Source organism: Petromyzon marinus, chromosome 29 (genome assembly GCF_048934315.1).
Source record: "Petromyzon marinus isolate PM22_M1 ecotype Great Lakes invasive population chromosome 29, UKy_Petmar_22M1.pri1.0, whole genome shotgun sequence".
Classification (NCBI taxonomy): Eukaryota; Metazoa; Chordata; class Hyperoartia; order Petromyzontiformes; family Petromyzontidae; genus Petromyzon; species Petromyzon marinus.
Window position 1 is genome coordinate 1585861 of NC_133695.1, and position 21623 is coordinate 1607483.

Consider the following 21623-nt stretch of genomic DNA (forward strand, 5'->3'; position numbering starts at 1 on the left):
CACGTGGGGGCGGCGGGGGGGGCGTGTGTATGCAACGTCATTTTCCCGGGAAAATTTTCGCGCCAAATTTGCCCCCGCAAGACGTGACGAGCAAGAAGAGAAGGCGCCGGCGAGAAACTTGCTTCGCTTGCCAAGTGGAACGGAGGCTTAGAGGAGAACTCCGCTCAACATGTCGGGCTTTGACGATCCCGGAGTGTTCTTCAGCGACACGTTCGGCGGGGACGACAATCAGAACGACGAGGGGAAAATTCGCCGTTCGCAGGCCAAGAAGAGGCTGCGCGAGTTCCTGCGCCAGTTTCGCATCGGCACCGACCGCACCGGCTTCACGTTCAAATACAGGTCTGGCCTGCTGCACGAACCACCTCGCCGCATTATTACGAAGCCGTGCGCGTAGTGTAGCGCAAAACAACCATAAATCCGTCAATAACAGTAAACGCGAATATTTAAAATAATAATGCCGCGTTAGAAGGCGCGCGTCCGCCATCGCGTGGTGCTGAGGGATGGCGGGCGACTGGGGTGAGACCTTCGCATCCAGCAGCGGATTGAACATGTTGATGTCGACGAACAGTCGTGTCATGGTGTATAATGTGGCTCGCGGAGCACCGAGGGATATACGTGCTGTCAATCCGCCGCTAAGTGGAAGGCCTCGCCACGCGTCGTTTCGGTCATCGGCGCTGTTTGACCATACTTCACCACCCTGGTCAATGCGGGTTTGGTGAGATGCGCGTCTCCACTATCGGCTCGGACACGACCGCTCTAAATGGTAGCCGTAGCCCCAACTCTTGCAAACTTGACGGCTTAAAAAGTGCCCCCCCCCCTTGTATGACAACTCAACTTCGCCTTGTTTCGTGGTCGTTTCGATGTACTGCACTGTGCGTGTTTGGCCAAAGCTTGCGCCCTTCTACCCATTATCCGCAGGCAATAGAAAGTTAAAATCCAGCCATCCTCAATCCAATAGTTGAATGGTCTCTCCACCCCATGTGGGTTCTGCTTTTTGTTTTAACACCAAAACGTCACCAGGCTCTATTGCGGACTTGTCATTAGGGGGATGTATTGCACAGGATTTCCGATTGACTCCTCCGATGAGCACGGTTGTCTACGTACGGTGCTAAAGAGGTTCAACATACGTACATGCATACATACGTACGTACATGCATACGACTGTCCAAAAATCTCCGTCACCACTGATGGTAGCTGTGGCCGGGGAATCAAAGTCGGGTCACTGAATATTTAGAACAGCGTGCTGACGACCACTTTGCCCACAGGGCACATGATTTCTACAATATCCACTGTACTCCTTCTGTGTGTGTGTGGTGACCCCAACGCTGAGCAGGGATGAGCTGAAGAGGCATTACAACCTGGGCGAGTTCTGGATCGAGGTGGAGCTGGAGGATCTGTCGAGCTTCGACGAAGACCTGGCTGACACCCTGACCAAGCAGCCCGCTGAGTTCCTCCCCTTGGTACGTCCCGCTGCCGGGCATCAGCCCTCGCCCTATATGTCTAATACTCCTCACAGTCTCTTGCCATCACCATCCTGTGAGCTGGGAATCATTTGTCCTTGTCCCACTCCCATACCATTTTACGTCTACCCCTTGCTGTATAGTCCTCCATTGAGGTGTACATTTTGTTAAAATATTTAACCGAAATAATTTTCATCTGAGCTCAATTATAAATTAGCCACACGTGGCTATACTATGCATACATCTAATTTATCAGCTTCACAAAGGTTGCATCAATAAGGCAACATTTGTGGGGCATGTAATGAGACGAGAAGGCTTGGCTAAATTGGGCATTACTGGTAAGTTTGAGGGCAAGAGTTGGAGAAGTCGACAAAGAAGTGATCTTATGAACAATGCATTGACGTGGTTTAGTTCACAAGCAATGACAAAGTGCAGCATGCCACAAGAAAATGAGGCCCAGGCAGAGATTGAGATCCAAGACTGCCCCATTATGATGATGACCAGACAGAGATTCCACATCGCTCCTCCAGACTCTAGTATCAGTTCAGATTAGCACGGTTGGCTACGTGCTGTGTGAAAGAGCTTGAACCATACATACAGACTGGCCACTGGAGTTTATCAAACCCTCGTCACTGCCACGGTTGTTGTGCGTCCTCCCCATCCTCTCCCCTCGCCGTGCCTGTCGCGCACAGTTTGAGGAGGCGGCACAGGAGCTGGCGGACGAGGTGACACGCCCTCGTCCTGCCGGTGAGGAGCAGGTGCAGGACATCCAGGTGATGCTGCGCTCCGAGGCCAACCCGTCGTGCGTGCGCAACCTCAAGGTAAGAGCGCCGTTTGCTGTTGTCCTTGGTGGAACCGAGCCGGGTGACTCCGTGCTGCGTTGGTGTAACCCCGCGAGGCGCAGCCGTCCTGTGCCAACGGGCAGTCGGAGCTGGTGCAGAGATGACAGACGAGAAGAAATTTGGGATATTTCCCGGGAATGTTAACCGTACAGAGTGGACCTATTGCCGAAGGAGCAAGACATTGCATTGGTGTTTGCTTATATTTGCTTTTATCTGTTAAGGGTTATTTTCCTCGTTTACCAATCTTCTGCATTAACATACAAATTGATTAGTTGCACACTACAAATAACTGATGATTAGTAAACGCTTCCAATGTAAGGTAGAGGGCCCTGATTCAAATTAAGGTTCTCTTATGACACATGCATGATTCATTTAAGCAAGTAGGAATTTGTAAGCAAGGTAAAACATTTGACCATGCTTCAACTTTATGCTTGACCTTATCGGTGAAGGAGGAAAAGGGGGGTGCTCAGGGACTGGTTCAGGTATAACTCTCCACGGATGTTAGCCGTGGCCAAGAATCAAACTCGGGTTGTTGGGTTTGTAACACTGTTCACGAAACACTGTGCCACTGCTCCCACCTGGGTAAACATAAATGAGAGTAAAACAAGAAAACACACGTGCCCCGTTGGAATAAAACTGGGATCTTGACTTGTCGAACATCCGCTAACCTCCGACACTGCCCTGCAGTAACACCGCTGTAAAAGCCTTTTAAATGTGTGCGTTCTCACCGCTCGTCCCTTCGTTCGCCCCCCCCCCCCCCCCCCCGCCAGTCGGAGCAAATGGCGAAGCTCGTGAAGATCCCAGGCATCATCATTGCTGCCACGGCCATCCGCTCGAAGGCCACGCGCATCGCCATCCAGTGCCGCAGCTGCCGCAACACCATCAACAACATCCCCGTGAAGCCCGGCCTCGAGGGATATGCCATGCCTCGCAAGTGCAACTCGTGAGTGCGGCGCTCCCGTCATGTCTGCCAGCGAACTGGGGGTGCCCTGCAGTGGCTACGCCTGTATATTTGGAGTTTGCATGTTCTACCTGTGGTCGCGTGGATTTTTCTCTGGGTCCTCCAATTTTTCCCTCCAAATTTTAAAACATGCATTTTGAGTATTTGGCTGCTATAAACCTCCACGTTATAAGCCACTTGATCTATCATTTCTGTTCAGGTCGCTTCTGAAAAAGTTAAGTTTAACTGTCGTACGCAGTGCAGGGTGTGCACAGTTATGCAAGACACTCGTATACAAATTTCACGAGTCATAAAAGTTCAAAACTGCCCACGTCTTAAATGAGTTTTTTCTTTACGACAGTAATATGCATATAACAACCATTGTATGTAGAGGAATATAAAACAACAATATACAAAAGTAAAACACCAGCTTGTCATGGAAATCGCCAATATACAGTAAATGTTTACGTAAGTAAATTTTTAAGAAATTGGCTCTTCAAAGCATAACTGCTGGGTTAAAAAGATCAAAAGACACTCACTTCACCCAATTACGGCAATTGCTCACTGGTGGTCAGTTGCCTCCTTATCACTCGTCTGTAGCTGCTGTCATCGGCACTGTTCCCGCGAACGCCACTCATTGATTCCTCAACCCATGTTGAGGACTCGGTGACCAGACCGTGAATGTTCCATCTCATCCACACTTTGCTCAACCATCACCACACTGCAGGTCACAACACTTCTCCTTCCGCTCATTTACCCACACTGCTCTAATTTGGAATTACCTCCCATTGTCTTGTTTCCCAAGTTCTAACTGGCCGCTTGGCATTTTGGACTTTTGAGCCTGTGCTCAGCAACAGTGATGATAAAAAGAAACCCAATTTTTTCTTAACCATATCTTTTTCGGGTATTTGGAGCACGAGGAGGCGTCCCTTGCTTAACTTGTTCCCACCGATTTGTGGTCGCCTGCATGCAGTGAGCAGGCGGGGCGGCCCAGCTGTCCCATTGACCCGTACTTCATCATGCCGGACAAGTGCAAGTGCGTGGACTACCAGACCCTCAAGCTGCAGGAGGCCCCTGACGCCGTGCCGCACGGGGAGATGCCACGGCACATGCAGCTCTACTGCGACCGGTCAGCATCGCTGCCTCGCTTTGCCGTTGTGCGGTGTCTCTTGTATTTTAAGAACTTCATGAATAGCATGGTCGCTGCTACCGTGGTACAATGGGTTGGTACATTGGACTTGCAATAGCGCCGCAGTGGCGAGATGTTAACTCCCTCGCCTGGTATGTAGGAGGTCGTGGGTGCGATCCCATCCCTGACGCCTGCATATTTGAAGTTTGCGTGTTCTCCTTTATATATCACCAGAAAATGTACACTTATTAAAACTGTTGTTGCATGTATATTGCTTGCTATGATGTAACATCTGGATCAGAAACATGGACACTTACAAGTGTTCATTTACAACCGAACTCATAAAAACATGCGACACAAAAGCGTTCCTGTGCTTATTTACTTTCCCCCCGCTGCACAGCTACCTGTGTGACCGTGTGGTGCCGGGCAATCGCATCACGGTGATGGGCATCTACTCCATCAAGAAGGCATTCACCAAGATGCAGGGCAAGGGCCGGGATCGCACAGGAGCTGGAATTCGTAACCCGTACCTCCGCGTCGTCGGAATCACCGTGGACACGGACGGCGCCGGTGAGCAGCCTATCCACCGTCGCCGCTGCTGCGGTTGCTCTTGCTCTTTAACCCTTTCCTGTTCCGATGACACCGTTTGGCACCAGCTTTCGTAGAGTCTGGTTGTGTCGCAACAGTTCTCTGTGGGGAGTGCAATGTCTTTAAAAACAATGGCACTACGCCTCTATAAATATAATTTACGCTAACCACTTTGCTCGCTCCGAGATGCAGCGGTGAATCAGGCACCCCACCCTGCAAATTGCAGATGTCTCGGAACGGGAAAGGGTTTCATGTTGATGCCACTAAGACTGCTGTTGCCATCATTGCAGCTGCTGTTGCTTGCAATGCTTCTGCCGCTGCTGCTACAAATTTTGCTGCTCTTGTCAGGACCGCTGTTGTGCTAACGCCCTGTCAACGATTATCGTCCCACCACAGGCCGCAGCATGGGCATTGCGCTGCACCCGCAGGAGGAGGAGGAAATTCGGCAGCTGGCGGCGTCGCCCAGCGTCTACGAGACGATCGCGCGGAGCATCGCGCCGTCCATCTACGGATTCATGGACATCAAGAAGGCCATCGCGAGCCTGCTGATCGGGGGCTCGCGGAAGAGGTGACGTGACACCCCCGCAGCATGGCGACGGCTGGCTCCAGATGATAATTTTGTCAATGTCACAGAACGGACGACAGCGATTTTATTGTGTTGTCGAATACGGCGGTGACCCTGGGGAACAGGGTGTCGCTGGCCCGTGGCAAGATAACCAGACTGCCTGATGTACAGGAGATGTAGCACAATATGTTGCAGCAATTGCTATGTGCAGTGCTAAGGCTTTACAATTCATAATAATACGAATGTTACAGCTCTTTGTCAGTCCACTACTGGATGAGGGCCTCCCCCACACCGTGCTGGTCATGGGGGTTGTTTGACCTTACTTCACCATGTTGGTCAGCTCAGGTTGGTAAAGTGGAAGGACACCCAAGGTTGCTTCTGATATCACTCGCTGCTAATGGTAGCCGTGGCCAGGATTAAAACTTTGGTTTGCAAGTTCTTAGCATGAGTGCGCTTTACCACTGCGCCATCAGTCCACGCATATGTAGTTCTTAATTGTGCTTGCATCTCATTTGTGATGGCAATATATTGCGCTGAGTGACAATGTTTCTGAAATATTTTTTTCTGGAAAACAATTTTAATAAAAAAAACTGTAGTCAAATTTGTATTCCACATTACCATATGTAATCTGCCTTTTGCAAATACAGTATTTTCTCGTAGCTTCAAATGTATTGAAACATTTGTGTGTGCTGTGTATATGAATGCCGTGCGATTGGGACCCATTTCAGGCTGCCGGATGGACTCACGCGCAGGGGTGACATCAATCTGCTGCTGCTGGGTGACCCCGGCACGGCCAAGTCTCAGCTGCTCAAGTTTGTGGAGCGCTGCTCTCCAATCGGGGTGAGCGTGCGTGGAATCCCTGGCCTGCGGTGGCGTGGTTCCAAATCAAATGTGGTGACGTCGCGCAAACCTCTCCTGTGGCCCTCAAACACCTGTTATGCGTGGTGGTCACCACCTTGTTAAGCGTCATCCAGGCTCTTCCCTGCTTAGCTTCCGAGAGCCGATGAGATCTGTTGCATTGCGTGTTATTTTTGTTGTGGGCAGCAGAAGGCAGTGCAACAAAAAATAATTGGAATATTGGACTTAGATGCTGCTTCGACGAAACTCCCCACTTTCAACCAGCACTGATGTTGCTAAGCACACAGGATTAATGGAAAGTGGTTTAACAGGACGATGAACGTGTTCTCTCGCCTGCTCCGGTGCGCCTGTGTGCGTGTGCTGCACAAAGGTTTACACGTCGGGCAAGGGCAGCAGCGCGGCGGGACTCACGGCCTCCGTGATGCGCGACCCTGCCACGCGCAACTTTATCATGGAGGGTGGCGCCATGGTGCTCGCTGATGGTGGCGTCGTGTGCATCGACGAGTTCGACAAGGTTCGCTTTGGTGTACCAGCCTACACCGCTATCTTCTATCCTGCCTGCCTATCTGCTGTGGTGTACCAGCCTACCGCTATCTTCCATCCATCCTGCCTGCCTGTGTGTTGGCTTGCCAGCCTACTGTTTACTCTGGTTCTGCTACCTGTTGGCGCAGGCCTGCCTCATTCCTGTCCTGCATTCCCTTTCGCACAGACACACACCCGCCCACTCGTCGAAAGCAGCGTGATTCACACCGTGAGCTTTGTGCCGTGAAAGTTAAAAAAATTATGTATAGCTGGATGAATTGAAACGTTTTAGTCTGTCTCACCTCCACATTAGTTTAGTCAGGAAATGGCTTCGGTTGTTGCGTGGCTTGATTATTTCAACGCCACCATTAACATTTTCGGAGCTCACAGCAGAGGCTAAAAGTTTAATTTGTCGAACCTTTGTTGGCTGGTTATGGTGGCGTGTGTGCCAGTGACTTGCGACATCCAGCAACTTAGGATGAGTTGGTGACACTTTAAGGTTAAACATCATGTCATTATTTTAAATTTTAAAATTACATTTATCTGTGGGAGGCATATATAGGTTGTCGCTCCTAAATATAGTTACCTCAAACACATGTCATGAATGTAGTCAAATAACTTAAAACATTTAAATCGGCTCTGTGGCAAAGATGAACATAAATGCATTGGAAATTAAGAAAATCTTCGGTCTGAACTTCAACAGGCGGAAGCGGATTTTGGAGCAAAGCAGAGGGGGTGAGAGTGTTGGACTCCAGTAACATTGTACCTCTCCACACACCCCCCCGCCCCCCACCATTTGTCACTCAGATGCGTGAGGATGACCGTGTGGCCATTCACGAAGCCATGGAGCAGCAGACCATTTCCATCGCCAAGGTGCGCTGATGTTGTGATTTATCTGCCTCGCCTGGTATGCAGGAGGGTCATGAGTGTGATCCCGATCCTGACGCCTGTTGTATATTTGTAGTTCGCATGTCTCTCCCCGTGATCGCGTGGATTTTTCTCCGGGTCCTCCAGGTTTTTCCTCCATCTTTAGAACTCACGTGCGTTTAGAGTATTTGGCTGCTATTCATATCCACATAAGCCACTTCGTTGAGCGATCATTTGTGGCCAGGTTTCTTTTGAAAAAGAGCACTATACAGCTCAGTGGGCCTTACCTGGTAAAATAAATGTCGTTAGTAATCTCGTGCCTCTTGTGAAATCCCTTCTCCCACTTGGCACCAATTTCACAATCCTGTTGCTGAAATAGCCTAATGTGCATTGACACCTACCCACACTCCTTGAACTCCCAGGTGTCAACTTCTAAAAGTGTTTTGCTTTATACTACGGTGGAATGCTTTAGTATTCGTTGTTCATTCCTTGCTTTCACATCTCCACACCGCAAATGTATGCCTGCAGATAATTATCGTCGTAAATTTTTAAAGAGGATTGGCTCGTGAGATTCACGTCTCGGTTGCAAGGGGGTCCTGATGAGATGGCAGCAGCTCCTTCATCAGTTACACTTTTAATTTACAGTTTAAATTAAATCCTCAGACTTGGCCAATTAATAATACATGGGACAATATTGTAGTTTTGGATTTTATTCATGTAAATACATTATGAATGCAATATGTAAATAGCACATACCCCATTAACATTCACAACTATTGTATAACACCTTATGAAAGGTTACAAAACATTACATTGCTAACTCCGTGTTTGTAGCTAAGTGGGAGAAAAGTAGTGGTACATATGTTTTATTGTGGTCATTTTACTTCTTCCACATGGTTATTATATCTAGGGGTTTCAGAAACTCCACAAACGGCCGTATGTGGTGAACCTCTAGGGGGGCCCCTAGCCCAAAAAGGGGTACCCGGAGTGGTGTCAAAATATAGCCAACATGGGTCTCCCTAAACGTGGAGCTGGCCACAGTCACTTTCTCTTACATTGTGCCGATCCTAATCTATGTGTTAGCACTGCGCATAGGGTTTCGCGGATGTGCTGTACAGCTCTGCGGTCTTTTCAGGTTCTAACGGCGTCCTTATTCAGGATGACGTCTGATGCTGCACGTGCTCTGGGGGCTTCTTCGGTTCCCAAAATGACTGAAGAAGCTACCTGCATAAATGCGCATGTGTGGGGAGTGGTAGTGCAACGGTTAGCATGCTGTGCGATGAACTCGGTTACCCGAGTTTGATTCCCGCTCGTGGTCAACACCAGTGACGATTATCTGAACCGATCCTGTGCCTCCCCTCGGTCGACTCGTCCTCAAATGAGTACCTGGTGCGGTGTGTAAACATTGCCTCGAGGGAGACAAAGGCGTCCGGGCGTGGTGTTGGCCACCCACCCCTTCATGTGCCATGCCGGCCTTTGCTCGCTATCAGCACTTGCCCCAACAGTCTGTTAAGGCTACACGGGGGATCTTTGTCTTTGTGTGGTGCAGGCCGGCATCACGACCACCCTGAACTCGCGCTGCTCTGTGCTGGCGGCAGCCAACTCCGTGTTTGGCCGCTGGGACGACTCGAAGGGCGAGGAGAACATCGACTTCATGCCGACGATTCTGAGCCGATTCGATATGATCTTCATCATCAAGGATGAGCACAATGAGAAGAGGGACATGGTAATAATTATCCCTTGCCCCAAATACGTTTTGCGGCCTTGAACCATTGTATAAATACATTTTGTAATACAATAGCTCCTCATTTGGGAAAGGGCTCATGGAGTCTCCCAAGTTTTCCTTCACGGGAGGATCCTACTTTGGGCTGTTTGGTCAATATATTCATTGTTTTGCATGTGGGAGTCGACTGAGGTTCACCATCTGAGGTGCCCTCCTACAGAGATGTTCGCTGTCTCGCAATAAAACTAACTTGTGAAGCATTCAGAGCTGGAAAATATTGGTTTGGAATCAAATAGGCTGATGATCGAATACGTATTTATTAGTATGTGTATTTGGAGACGCGGAACAGAGGGCGGCTTTTTGCACGTGATGATGCTGCTTCATGACAAAGCACAATAAATAAATATGCAGTAGCATTTTTACGTGCTATGAAGAAGGTCCATTGCCTGCAACGTCACCTGTTACACATTTCTTTTTTTTTTTACGGCCACTGTTATTGACGAGTGCACTGGCGTAGGATGGTTTTGAGCAAACGATCCTGCATGACGTCCCTCTGCTGCCGACTCGTATCTGCAGATCCTGGCCAAGCACGTGATGAACGTCCACCTCAACGCCAAGACGCAGATGCAGGCTGTGGAGGGGGAGATCGAGCTGTCCACGCTCAAAAAGTTCATCGCCTACTGCCGCTCGTGAGAGCGCGCACACACATATGCACGCACGAGAGCGACACGTTATAAAGGTGCAGCCCTGAAATTGCTCGCGACAATGGTGGCGCAAGAGACTCCAAGACTGAGCCCGAGAGCCCCCCCCCCCACCTAATGGAGTGTTTTGGTCCACTCGTCCATGCTGGCCAGGTGTATTGAAAGCGGTGGGATTATCTACATTTTATCCCACCGCACGTGACCTGCGAACCGACTAAAGTGCTGTGGGTGCACTCCTTTATACTGCTGGGTGGACAGAGGTGGGAGTGATATGGGAACAAAACCATCGACCCTGATTGCCAGTCCAGTGTGCTCACCGTGGCAGCATCCCAAGAACACTTGTTTGGCGCGCTTAAATTACACAAAGCGACTTTGGCGGACCATTGGAGGCTATGCTGAATTCGTCACTTCGGGCTAAGACGAAAGCTCTATTTCCCATTTCATAATGCCGTGTTGAACCATGTTGATTTCCCTCGAGGCTCTCTGCAGAGGCAGCTGGTGCGTTATAACGCCTGGCGCGGGTCATCCTGTAACGCACGTACCCTCATTAAGCCAAGAGAGTGAAGAGAGAGATGCTCGCGATGATTGCGTTTTGTCCGCGGCGGACGGGGGAATGCTCCGCTTGAGCTGACTTTTGTTGCCTTGGGGCCGATTTTCACGCGCGCCAGGAAATGCGGCCCTCGCATGTCGGCCGAAGCGTGCGAGAAGCTGAAGAACCGCTACGTGCTGATGCGCAGCGGAGCGCGCGAGCACGACCGTGACCGCGACCACCGCAACTCCATCCCCATCACCGTCCGGTAACGCGCACGGGTGCTTGGGCGCCTCCTGGGAGAGTCATTCCTACAGTCTTAATAAAAATTCTTATTCTGGTAACAATTAGTCATTTATCCTGGAACGCCACACTTTCAGGAGGGCTCTGCTACGTTGAGTTTTTATTTTTAAGGTGTCGGACAATCTTGAGTTGTTTATATTTATGTGGGAGGAAAACCGGAGCGCATGGAGAATATCCCCGTACAGATAGAAATATTGGTCCGCTTGTGTGATCCACCAACTGTAATCTAAATGCAAATTACTAGTTACTTGGAAGTAATGCAGATGTCAATTACAAATGTAATTTAATTGTTTAAATTACAGTTTAATTTAATAAGTTAGATACTGCCCATCTCTGCTGCTGAGATCCTTTGTTTCATCTTAGGTTTCAGCCGGCTGTGATTTAAACCAAGTTCTGAAGTGCGGTTAATGATCTGCATCCGATAAATACGCAGATCATTTGTAAAAAAAATTATGCAACTTTACTTGATACATGGGTGCCAGACACGGGTACTCCTTGGTCGCTCCTAAATATATTTTAAATAAATTTGGCTCCAGCGAAACCACTCCACGTGACCACCCCAAATTACCTCCCCACGTGATGACCCCCACACCAGAGATTGCGCCGCGTAAAGAACGCATGCGTCTTGCGGCTCCCGGCCACGTACGGATTTCGGCGAGCAGCTCCGTAGGGTCCTGGAAGTTCGGCCGCTCCCGTTTTAATCGCTCGCCCCCCCCGTGCTCGTCGCCGACGCTCGCAGGCAGCTGGAGGCCATCGTCCGCATCTCGGAGTCTCAGGCCAAGATGCGGCTGCAGCCGTTTGCCACGGAGGCACACGTGGACGAGGCTCTGCGGCTCTTCCAGGTGTCCACCCTGGACGCGGCGCTGTCCGGCAGCTTGAGCGGTACGCGCGGGGCTTGTCTGCTCGCGCACACACACCCACGCACACACACCCACGCACGCCCACGGACGCCCACACACACGGTGCATCCTTACACACGCCCTCTCCCCATGTCTTGGCCACAACTCAACACGCACGCGATAGCACGCGCACTGCGGTCATCGTGATTGTTGTCGATCCACTGCTGGATGGAGGCATCCCTACACCGCGTTGGTCATGGGGCTATTCTAAGCAGCAGGAGCATTTGTTATTCTTCGCCCGGCGATCGTCTCAACATCCCGTTACTCCTCAATAAAGTATCATCGTAATGGTGACGCGTAACGTGTTCGCTTGTCTGCCGCGCAGGCGCGGAGGGCTTCACAACGCAGGAGGACCAGGAGCTGCTGGCGCGCGTTGAGAAGCAGCTGAAGCGCCGCTTCGCCATCGGCTCCCAGGTGTCGGAGCACAGCATCGTCCAGGACTTCCTCAAGCAGGTGCTTGGTCTTTTTCTCGTGGAGCTGAAACATCTTGCTGGCTCAATCACAGGCTGCTGTACCTCAACTTGTTGTCGCGAGCCTTTCATGTTTTAAGATATACGTGTAGCTGATGGTGAAATGAATGTAACTTGTGTAAATACGTAAGAATCATTTTTCGTAGACGTAAAAGTTAACTCGATTTATTTGTGTTTTCAATAAGTGTTAAAGATCCATATTAGTGTTCCGAGTCACGTGATAAAATTGGCTTTGTACCAATAAAGTACAAAGGCACAGTTCCATTATTTGTTGGCACTACATCAGCTAATGCTGGTATTTCAAACACACGTGCGTTACGAGATACAAACAGCGATTTACTTGCATGTAATTTCAATAAATAACATTGATACTTTTCCAGGGCTTCTCCGGTCAAAAACACGTAAACATTGTGCAAATGTAGACTGTAACAATATTAAAACGTAATAATATATTCGGCAGCATTTTTCAAATAACCTATGCAGAGTGGGGTTGTGTGGATCTGGAGAATGTATTTGCTTCAATCGGCTGCTTCTAAGTTTAGCTTAATGGATGTCCGTTTCAGTCGTATGACCGTAAATTCTACACTTCCAGATTAATCGCAATCACGGGGGAACTTGTCCTGCTATTCTGTTTCTCGCCAGAAATACCCGGAGCATGCCATCTACAAGGTGCTGCACCTGATGCTGCGGCGTGGAGAGCTGCAGCACAGGGTGCAGCGCAAGGTCCTGTACCGCGTCAAGTGAGCCTGCGCCCGCATCCCCCCCCCCCACCGCTACGCACGTGCCTGTGTCTCACACCACGTGCTGGTCATGGAAAGCGGAGGACAAATGGTCATTGAGCTCGTGGTTAAATCCACGGGCTTGCATGACGATTTTTTGATGAAAGTGGATTCTTGCGCGCGTCGAATTGTGCGTAGCTTACGGTTGACACGCGCATTGTATGCGATTGTTGCAGATAGCCTAATGGGACCAACAACAAAATGAACCGATATCTGTGTATGAGATCGTACGGATGGGGAAAAAAAATAATCGGTATAATCAAATCTTGAATCGAGGTAGGTTATTGAACCAAGAGGAAGTGTGGTGAATCATTAAGTGCCTGCTAACCCAATTTTCCAATAATTGACAGTCTCCTGTCTCGTTAAAGTACAACATGACATTAGTCTTCAGAAGTAAAATCCCACTCTGGGACCCAGTCAGTGATCATGCAGAGCCCAGGGCTTTCGTTGTCAATTTGTCTGCGAGTGCAATTCCCATCGCTTGCTTTGATGTCTTTCTAAAGTAGTAGTACTGCATTTGTTTTTTTTTCCATTTTGTCTTGTGCTTTGTACTGCATATGGTTTAACTCAATAAAGTGTTCATTACAGAACTCGGTTGTTTGAAGTGTTGGTGTTTATTTTTCCCTACAAGCAGCCCTGGTGTCAAACCTTGCGGGTGGGTGGGGGGCACATTTTGGTGAATGTAATTTCTGTAGGGCACCTGAATATTAACTACAATGCTTGAGCGCATACCGTATCGCTACAAATCACGTGCAGGTAGTTTAGTTTTAATTCCCATTGATGTGCACATTGCCCTGTGTACAAAGTCCCTCAGTTGTATTGCGGCGTGCTGGCACGCGGCGACAAGCGGGTTACATAATCGTGGCACAGGGCGAGCTTGGGCACAAGCAGGGGTCTGAAGAACCCGCCATGATGCCACCATCGCCACGCCTGGACGCGACGGAGCAGCGCAGGATCAGTTGACGTTCCTCTGCACGGGGTGGCTGGGCGAAGAGGTTGCTCCCTGCAGGAAGCGAGACTCCTTGTCGATCCACCTAGTGGCACAAGGTGAAATCGTGAACACACACTGAGCTCTGAGGGGACAGAAAATCCAGTGCACTGTAATTTGACGTCAACATCACGTGGGCAGAAAAACTGCCTGGGTTTTGTTTTATACTTAATGCCACCAAGTTCATCACCTCCCGCCCAGCGGCATGTGGGAATGGGTGAGACTTTTCACACTGCTTTTGTATTTTCTGATTCGTCGAGTAACATAACCGACGGCCGTCATGCCGGTCATTTACTTCCGACGGCGGGACATCCCAGCCCTACGGGGGCGAGGTTCGTGCACGGCCGGCGCAGGAGCCCGTCGAGCGGCTCACTGCAAGAGGATGAGCATGATGACGGCGAGCCCTCCCAGCAGGATGAAGCAGAAGCCGGGGAAGTGGGGCAGCGTGGCCGGGTAGAGCGCGTTCAGCACGGACGAGGTGACGAGCATGAACGCCGTCTCCAGGGACGCGAACGCCGAGAACACGGCTCCTGAGCGCGCCGCCGGCAGTGAGACACGGTTGTCAACGTCGCCAAGCGATAATCGTCGGAAGTAATCGTCATCGTTCCGACATGACGGCGATCACCGACGAGTGCAGTTGTCATTGTCAATAAGCTCTTGTCAGTCACTCGTGGATTAAAAAAAATTGCAGGAGAACCCTGAAAAAAAGCCTTGATAATCGGCGAGGCTTTTCTGGCTAAACAAGCATCATGTAATAATATGGATTAATGGTAGACCCCATGCGACTGGCAATTATTCAACGCTTATCACACGGAAATATAATTATAATAAGCAATTACTGTAAAGCTATCGTACCCTATATTCTTAGTTTTTTCGGTAAAGTCACGTTGAAGAGAAACAACAAAATAACAAAATATATATAAAACAATAAAAAATTCTCACGACGTTTCGACCATAACTCAAACGGTCATCATCAGGTGTGTCGGTTTGCATAAATTTATTTTGTTATTTTGTTGTTTCTCTTCAACGTGACTTTACCGAAAAAACTAAGAATATGAATTACTGCAGTCACGAAAGCTTTAAATCAAAATCTATCGTACCCTGTTCTGATCTGGTGGCCAGCCTTGATGTCTGTGCCCGTATCATGGCACCAGGGATGCCAGACACACTGGCCAGCCCACCCGCTGCAAAGAAAAACGTACAACGGGGGTGAACAATAAGTACGAAGTTGTTGGAGAATATATTAGCAACAATTTTGGCTTTAATCGTTTCTGACAATTCTGTTCATTGGCATTGCACTCGCAACTTTCTGCATTGTTATGTCCCTCTGCACATCTTAAATACAGTCTGAGTGAAGTTTCACTCTTAAAATCGGAGTTACTAAAAATCTAAATTTGCCATTTCATTGCTCCTCATAAGGTTCATGCACAGCGAACAGTTGACTCGGAGCAAGCCAAGAATAAATTAATTTCTGGGAGCATACACGCGATGTTTGCCAAGTGCATCTGAGGTCTCCTCGCAGGTTATTTTATGCTCCGATAGGGCAGCAAAAACGGTTTATGCGAATGCTGTCGCAATAGACCACTCATTGGGCGCAACTGTCCTTGGCCGACTATGTGCTATGAATTAATTAACTGCGAGATGATGCGTACTCGGAGTGTTAAAATTGTAAAGGTGCAGCCCTGCAATTGCTTGCTTATGCCACTGCTTGGCGGAAAGGCCTCCAATAGATGGCGCTATAGAGATCCCCTTGTGTATTATATTTTGGCCGCGTCTTCCTTGCTCGGAACAGGTAGGAGGAGACATTTTACCCCAACACAAGTGACTTGTTGATTAACTGTTTTCCCCGTTTATACTGCTGCCTAGAGATCTAAGAATCGATATTGATTTAGATTTTTAAGCTGATACACTTAAATATTGTAAGAATCAGTTTAACACTGGGCAGCAAAGGGCAGTCCAGCAAAATCCTCTGTTGTACTGGACTTCTATGCTCCTACACATCTATGCTCTTTGCCTTCAACAACCTGCACTGACTGGCATGGTGAAGTATGGTCAAATAACTCGCATGCCCCACAGGGAAAGAGGAAGCCTTTATCCAGCAGAGGACTTACAAATAATTATACGTGTACGGTACATTGACACATTTTTTATGTCATGGGTTCATGTCACCCACAAGAAGGGCCATCACTCACTGCAATGTAATGTTTCCATCAAATCACCACCCAGAATCGCAACATTTCATCAAATTGCCAGGGGCAGTGAACTGTTCTACCTATAATATACATACGCACTTGTTTTATGTACAGGCCTTTTTTAAATCGACTGCTGAATGAAGGCCTCCCCATGTCATGTCGGTCGTGGGGGGTGTTTGGCCGAGCCCACTTGTCAGTCCGTAAACTGGGCCAGGACATTTCAGAGTGGCTGTGGGAACACCGCCGATTCTGGGTCCCTATCCTCAGACCCACCAAGGCACCCCTGATGAGCGCGGTTGGCGACGTACGGTACTAAATAAGTTCAATATACAGCCAAGGCACCGATTCCCTCTCATATCACTCGTACGTTTGGCACTTGCGCCATTCATATCTCGCAAGGTGACGACGGGGGCGCCCCTTTCACGACTGAGTCTAGCCTGCAGTGGCACAGTCTCTTCGTGGTAGCGGCTCACCGAGGAAGACCATCCAGGGAGCGGAGGCACAGGCCATGAGGCCAAATGATATGACCCGGATCAGCATGGCCCCCTTGGCAAGGGTGAAGCCGCGAGCCAGCTTCAACAACAGCGGAAAGAGCACCAGTAGACACATACCCTGCTCGCCACACACACGCATGCGCAGACAGGCATAGACCCCCCCAGTTATTCTGAGGTCCCATGATGTCAGCTGTCTCTGGTGTGGACCAATCAGTTTCAAAGACAATGCATACACTACCAGAGCATGTTTGTTGTTGCATGTTCTACACAAGTATGATGTGGTTAATGCAGACATGATTCCTTGCATAAGGTTTCAGTTTGGTGTTTTAACATCTTAACACCTGTTTTATTGTCAGAAAGGGTAAAACCCATTCTTATAATATAGATCACTGTCAGTGCCTGTTGAGGCAGGCACACAGCACAGGTGACAGTGCAGGCGGTAAAGATCTAACGATCTCCCTCTCCTCCCACGTGAATGCTGATCAATGCCACTTTCTACAAGTATGTCCAAGTATAGATATTATATACTGTGTGTACTACGGATGCAATGCTTTAGAAGGTAAGGGAGGTGAGACTTTGATTATTTTGCGACGTGGAGAGAAGAGACGAAGAGGATGCAACGAGAAGGGCCGTGGAGATGTCAGCGGTGCAAGGCAGAAGGAGCAGAGGGGGACCGGGGGTGAGATGACAGTGAAAACGCTAATTTGACGAAAGCATCCTCATACTCTTTTATGGGGAGAAATAATATCTTAAAAGTTGAGTCAGTGACTAAGTGAACATGTGATAAGCAGTTACCACAGCGATCCTGTGTTCAACTCCATACATCAGATCACATTTACAAGTACAGCAAGTGAAATCCCATTTATCAGTGACAGCACAATAAATTGTCGTACGTGTGCATTTTTATTACTTAAGCTTTGCCCCTGCTTTCAGGCTTGAAATGGAAACCTGTTTTGAACTGACACCATTATTTATAGAGCATGAAGGAACACAATGAGAGTGGCATGTTGAGGCGACTCCAAAAGTAGTTCTGTAGTGCGATGTTCAGGAGCCAAATTTGACATGACACGAATTACTGCTGGCTGGGGGAATTCCAGATAAGCGTTGCCACCTGTCCAAGATTGATCGTCCGAGTTTGACCTGGACGGTCCGGGTATTTGCATCTGTGTTCGGGTGGCAGGAATTTATTTGAACCGAGATCTGGTGGTATTCTTTTGAACTTCATCAAAACTATACTCGACAGTTTTGATAGGCATAGGCTGGCTGAATGTCCAGGTTTGGTCTGTGGCAAGTGTAGTAAGCCATATTCCAGAGGACTGTTTTCATTTGTTTGCATGACACTGCTGGAATAGCCCAATTGGAACGCCCGACCCAACTTACCACCAGGAATGTCCTGCCCCCACTGAAGTAGCCGTATTGCTCGTTAGTGAAGTGAAGTGGTGGGTACTGCAGGAACATCACGAGGATCTGCGAGTCGCCTGTAACAAACCACAAAGACAAAAATCTCCCATATAGCCTGAGCAGAATGTTGGGGCAAATGCTGTTAGCGAGCATCTATGAAGTCCGGTACGGCATACGAGGGGGGGGTGGGTGGCCAGCACCACGCTCGGTCGCCTTTATCTCCCCAGTGGCGATGTTTACACATCGCACCAAGTACTCGTTTGAGGCCGAGTCGACCTAGAGGAGGCCCAAGACCGGTTCAGATAAGCGGCACTTGTGTTGGCCGTGAGCGGGAATTGAACTCGGGTCACTAGGTTCGCAGAGCGGCGCGCTAACCGCGACACCAACGCTCCCCACTGCAACAAACCACTCGGACACACACACACGCGCAACAGCGCTGCTTTATGAGGTGCACAGTTCTGAAGTACTCACGAACAGTCCTGCGCAATTACAAAATTCCTCTTACAATGTTGATGTAGATTATTACAATCTGCAACTACGTAATTTTCAGAGCGGGTGATTATCCTTTTACGTGTTACGACAAAGTGGGATTCAAATGACATAATGTTGTTGCAGTCAGCTGGGTAACCGTAGGCTTCATCATCATCAGCCATGATCTATCAACTGCTGGATTTAGGCATCCCATTTGTATGTACGTTGAACTTCTTTAGCACCGTACGTAGCCAACCGTGCTAATCGAAGGTGCGGATACACACGTGGGGGGCACAACGGGAGGCAATCTCTCGGTGCTTTCGCGTCAGGAGGAGGGCGCTTCGAGACGCACCGACAATGCAGGCCATGTTGAGCAGGCTCACTGCCAGCAACAGCAACATGACGAGCCTGCCACGCTCGCCCCGCTTGCGGAACACCACCTTCCAGGTGGTCAACCCATCCAGACAGCTCATGGGCGGCACAGTCGCGCGCACGCCCGTATCCTCCGACTGCAAGGCGAGGTTACACACACACAAAAAAACACAACATCGCAAGCGTGAGGCTGCTTCACGAGACAGTGGAACGCACACATCGCGAGTGCACTATTGGCGCCGTTCCTATGGCTGCAGGGTTCTCGCGAAGGGAGAGGCACTTTTAAAAAGACGCGTGCGGTATGGTCTGCAGTGGTGTCGCGATAGGGGGCGATGTTGCTGTGCGATTTTGCCCAAAGATGTAAGCTGCAGTTGGTTTTCAAAGTTTGCAAACTTGGACCAGAATAACGTCTCGGGATCTTTAATGTTCCGCTGTGAAGCAGGCGGCGAGTATTTGTGGTTGGTGTACCTGCAGTATTAACTCGGGCGGCTACTGGGTTCGAATCACGAACCTCTGCTCTACATCAACACCAGCCATACGACGAAGAGGAACTTCTGCAACAAACGTCAAATGCGCTACCGCTCGGCCATGCCATCGCCGTAGTTGCATAATCGAGCTGCTGCCCAACACCATCTCACTTTCACAGACATGAAAAGCTGTATTTGTACAGCCCTTTTGCCAATCCAATACTGGATAAGGGCCTCCCCACGCCAGTCGCAGAGTTTACTTGACCATACTTCACGACACTGGTCAGTAACAATGGGTGAAGGTAAAGACCCGGACCGGTTCAGATATCACTCACCGCTGATATTAACCATGGCTAACATAGGCACCTCTGATTTGCAAAGTTGGCTATGTATGGTGCGAAAGAAGTTCAACATACACACATACATGACTGGGAATTTAACTTAGGTGACTGGGTTCATAGTGCAGTGCATCTTCTAGAGTATGTTTATAACATCAAGGTCAAACATTTTAAAGACCTGGTCATGGTCAACGCAGCCAAATATCCTTCTCAGGTCAACACAACATGTATCAGCGAATGAGAAGTCAAAAGCGGATATATCAATGGAGCGAATGGCCACGGCCTGAGTAATGTGCATTATCTGCCGAGTAGGCTTGCGTACTGTGGATTTAGGGGTTGATAAGCAGTACTCATCGTAGAGCACCAGCCTCACGACTGCCAGTGCCCACGAGCACCGGGCAGTGCTCACTTGGGGAACAAGCCGTGCGTATTTATTTTACGCAGTGGGAGATGGGAAGACGGGTCGGCGTGAGATAAGTTGAGGTGCTCGCTGCTCAATGTAAACAAGCGGACAACAACGTTTCCTGCACATCTATCCACGTACAAAAATATAAATGAATCAACTTCTTACACAACTGCATGGACCTTCTGGAGAGTGCAAAATTTCCGCAGCATTGCTTCAGGGCGTTTTTGACGTCCAGTGTCACATCATCGGGCAGAGTCGGGCTCGCCCGAATAAACCCCCGGTGCTAGCTGCTCGCACCTCCTCGGAGCAGATGGGCTGGCGCTCGTCCTCGTTGCTGCGCTGCTCGGCGGGCGATGCGATGCACAGCAGCGCGTAGAGCGTCGCCAGCAGGTTGCACGCGAGTTGGATGGAGAAGACGCCGAGGAATCCCATGTGGGCGACCGCGGCCCCCTCCACCAGGCCCCCGACCGTGCCGCCCATGAAGATCATGGCCTCGAGCACGCCCATTCGGCACGGGCGTTCGTCAGGCGACGTCACTGTGGCCAGGTAGCTCATCACACTGCGCGCCGGCGAGCGAGCAAAAAAAGCGCATGACTGGGGTTGCCACCTCGGGAGGTGGAAAACATCCGGGACAAACTGTGGTAATATTCTCGCAATACCGGAGGAGGCGGAGAGCTCCATTTGAATGTGGTGTCTTGAGTGGAGAATAATTATTATTATTATGACGACTCTGCTGACAAAACCCAGCGACTTTTACTGTTCCCTGGAAAAATGTATAGCTTTCCCAGGACAGCAGCTGCCTCAAAAAAAATAATGATCCCAGGAAAACCAGGAGAGGTGGCGACCCTACATATTACGCAATAAGACGCGAAATTTGTATCGTACAATAAACGGTATTGAAGTCCAAAGGGGTGATTTTTACACAAAATGCACATGCACTCGCAAAGGCGCAAAGCTATGGGTAACATTTTGCCATAGCCTCATTAAGAATTATGCTTTCCTTTATATCACCCTCCGATTTCAGTGTAAGGGTAAAAATAAAGCTGGGTAGGACTTCAACAGAGTTTCCATGAATACATATTTAATACAGAGAACAATTTGCCAAATATCAGGAAATACGGCAGACAATACTGCGAAACAATGCAACACAACAGAGTAAGATGTCGTGAAATGTAATCAACAGACATCAAAGTTATAGTGATCGTGCTGTCAAGTGCCGAATGTCACGCTCGGCCATGATGAATTCTGGGCTTAGGGCCGAGTTATGCCCATAGCCAGCGGGAGGATTTGAGACTGATATCTACCAACCTGTCCAGTGT

At 49.3% G+C, this 21623-nt stretch overlaps 2 protein-coding genes across 4 annotated transcripts in view; one reads left to right on the plus strand and one right to left on the minus strand.

Moving 5' to 3' along the window:
* Window positions 1–13765, plus strand: MCM5 (minichromosome maintenance complex component 5). The gene is made up of 16 exons (XM_032963018.2): window positions 1–339; window positions 1334–1460; window positions 2153–2281; window positions 3073–3245; window positions 4216–4371; window positions 4772–4941; window positions 5356–5527; window positions 6253–6364; window positions 6753–6896; window positions 7712–7777; window positions 9321–9497; window positions 10071–10183; window positions 10864–10992; window positions 11767–11909; window positions 12252–12379; window positions 13039–13765. Exons 1-16 carry the CDS (start codon window positions 170–172, stop codon window positions 13138–13140), a joined length of 2211 nt encoding a protein of 736 aa, XP_032818909.1. The 5' UTR covers window positions 1–169; the 3' UTR covers window positions 13141–13765.
* The window catches only part of LOC116947371 (proton-coupled folate transporter-like), a 22453-nt gene continuing 13375 nt past the window's right edge, over window positions 12546–21623 (minus strand). For all 3 annotated transcript variants that reach the window (XM_032963020.2, XM_076070454.1, XM_032963019.2), the window contains 7 exons: window positions 20602–20863; window positions 19074–19230; window positions 18230–18327; window positions 16829–16967; window positions 15264–15347; window positions 14537–14693; window positions 12546–14209 (listed from right to left, as the gene is read on the minus strand). In XM_032963020.2, coding sequence (XP_032818911.1) covers window positions 14131–14209; window positions 14537–14693; window positions 15264–15347; window positions 16829–16967; window positions 18230–18327; window positions 19074–19230; window positions 20602–20863 — 976 coding nt within the window. In that variant the 3' untranslated portion in view covers window positions 12546–14130. The remainder of the gene's footprint in view (window positions 14210–14536; window positions 14694–15263; window positions 15348–16828; window positions 16968–18229; window positions 18328–19073; window positions 19231–20601; window positions 20864–21623) is intronic.

Coding starts and splice junctions, on each gene's coding strand:
- MCM5 (XM_032963018.2), top strand. CDS start 170: ATGTCGGGCTTTGACGATCCCGGAGTGTTCTTCAGCGACACGTTCGGC. Junction 9,498..10,070: donor ACAATGAGAAGAGGGACATG/GTAATAATTATC, acceptor TCGTATCTGCAG/ATCCTGGCCAAGCACGTGAT. Junction 12,380..13,038: donor TCCAGGACTTCCTCAAGCAG/GTGCTTGGTCTT, acceptor GTTTCTCGCCAG/AAATACCCGGAGCATGCCAT.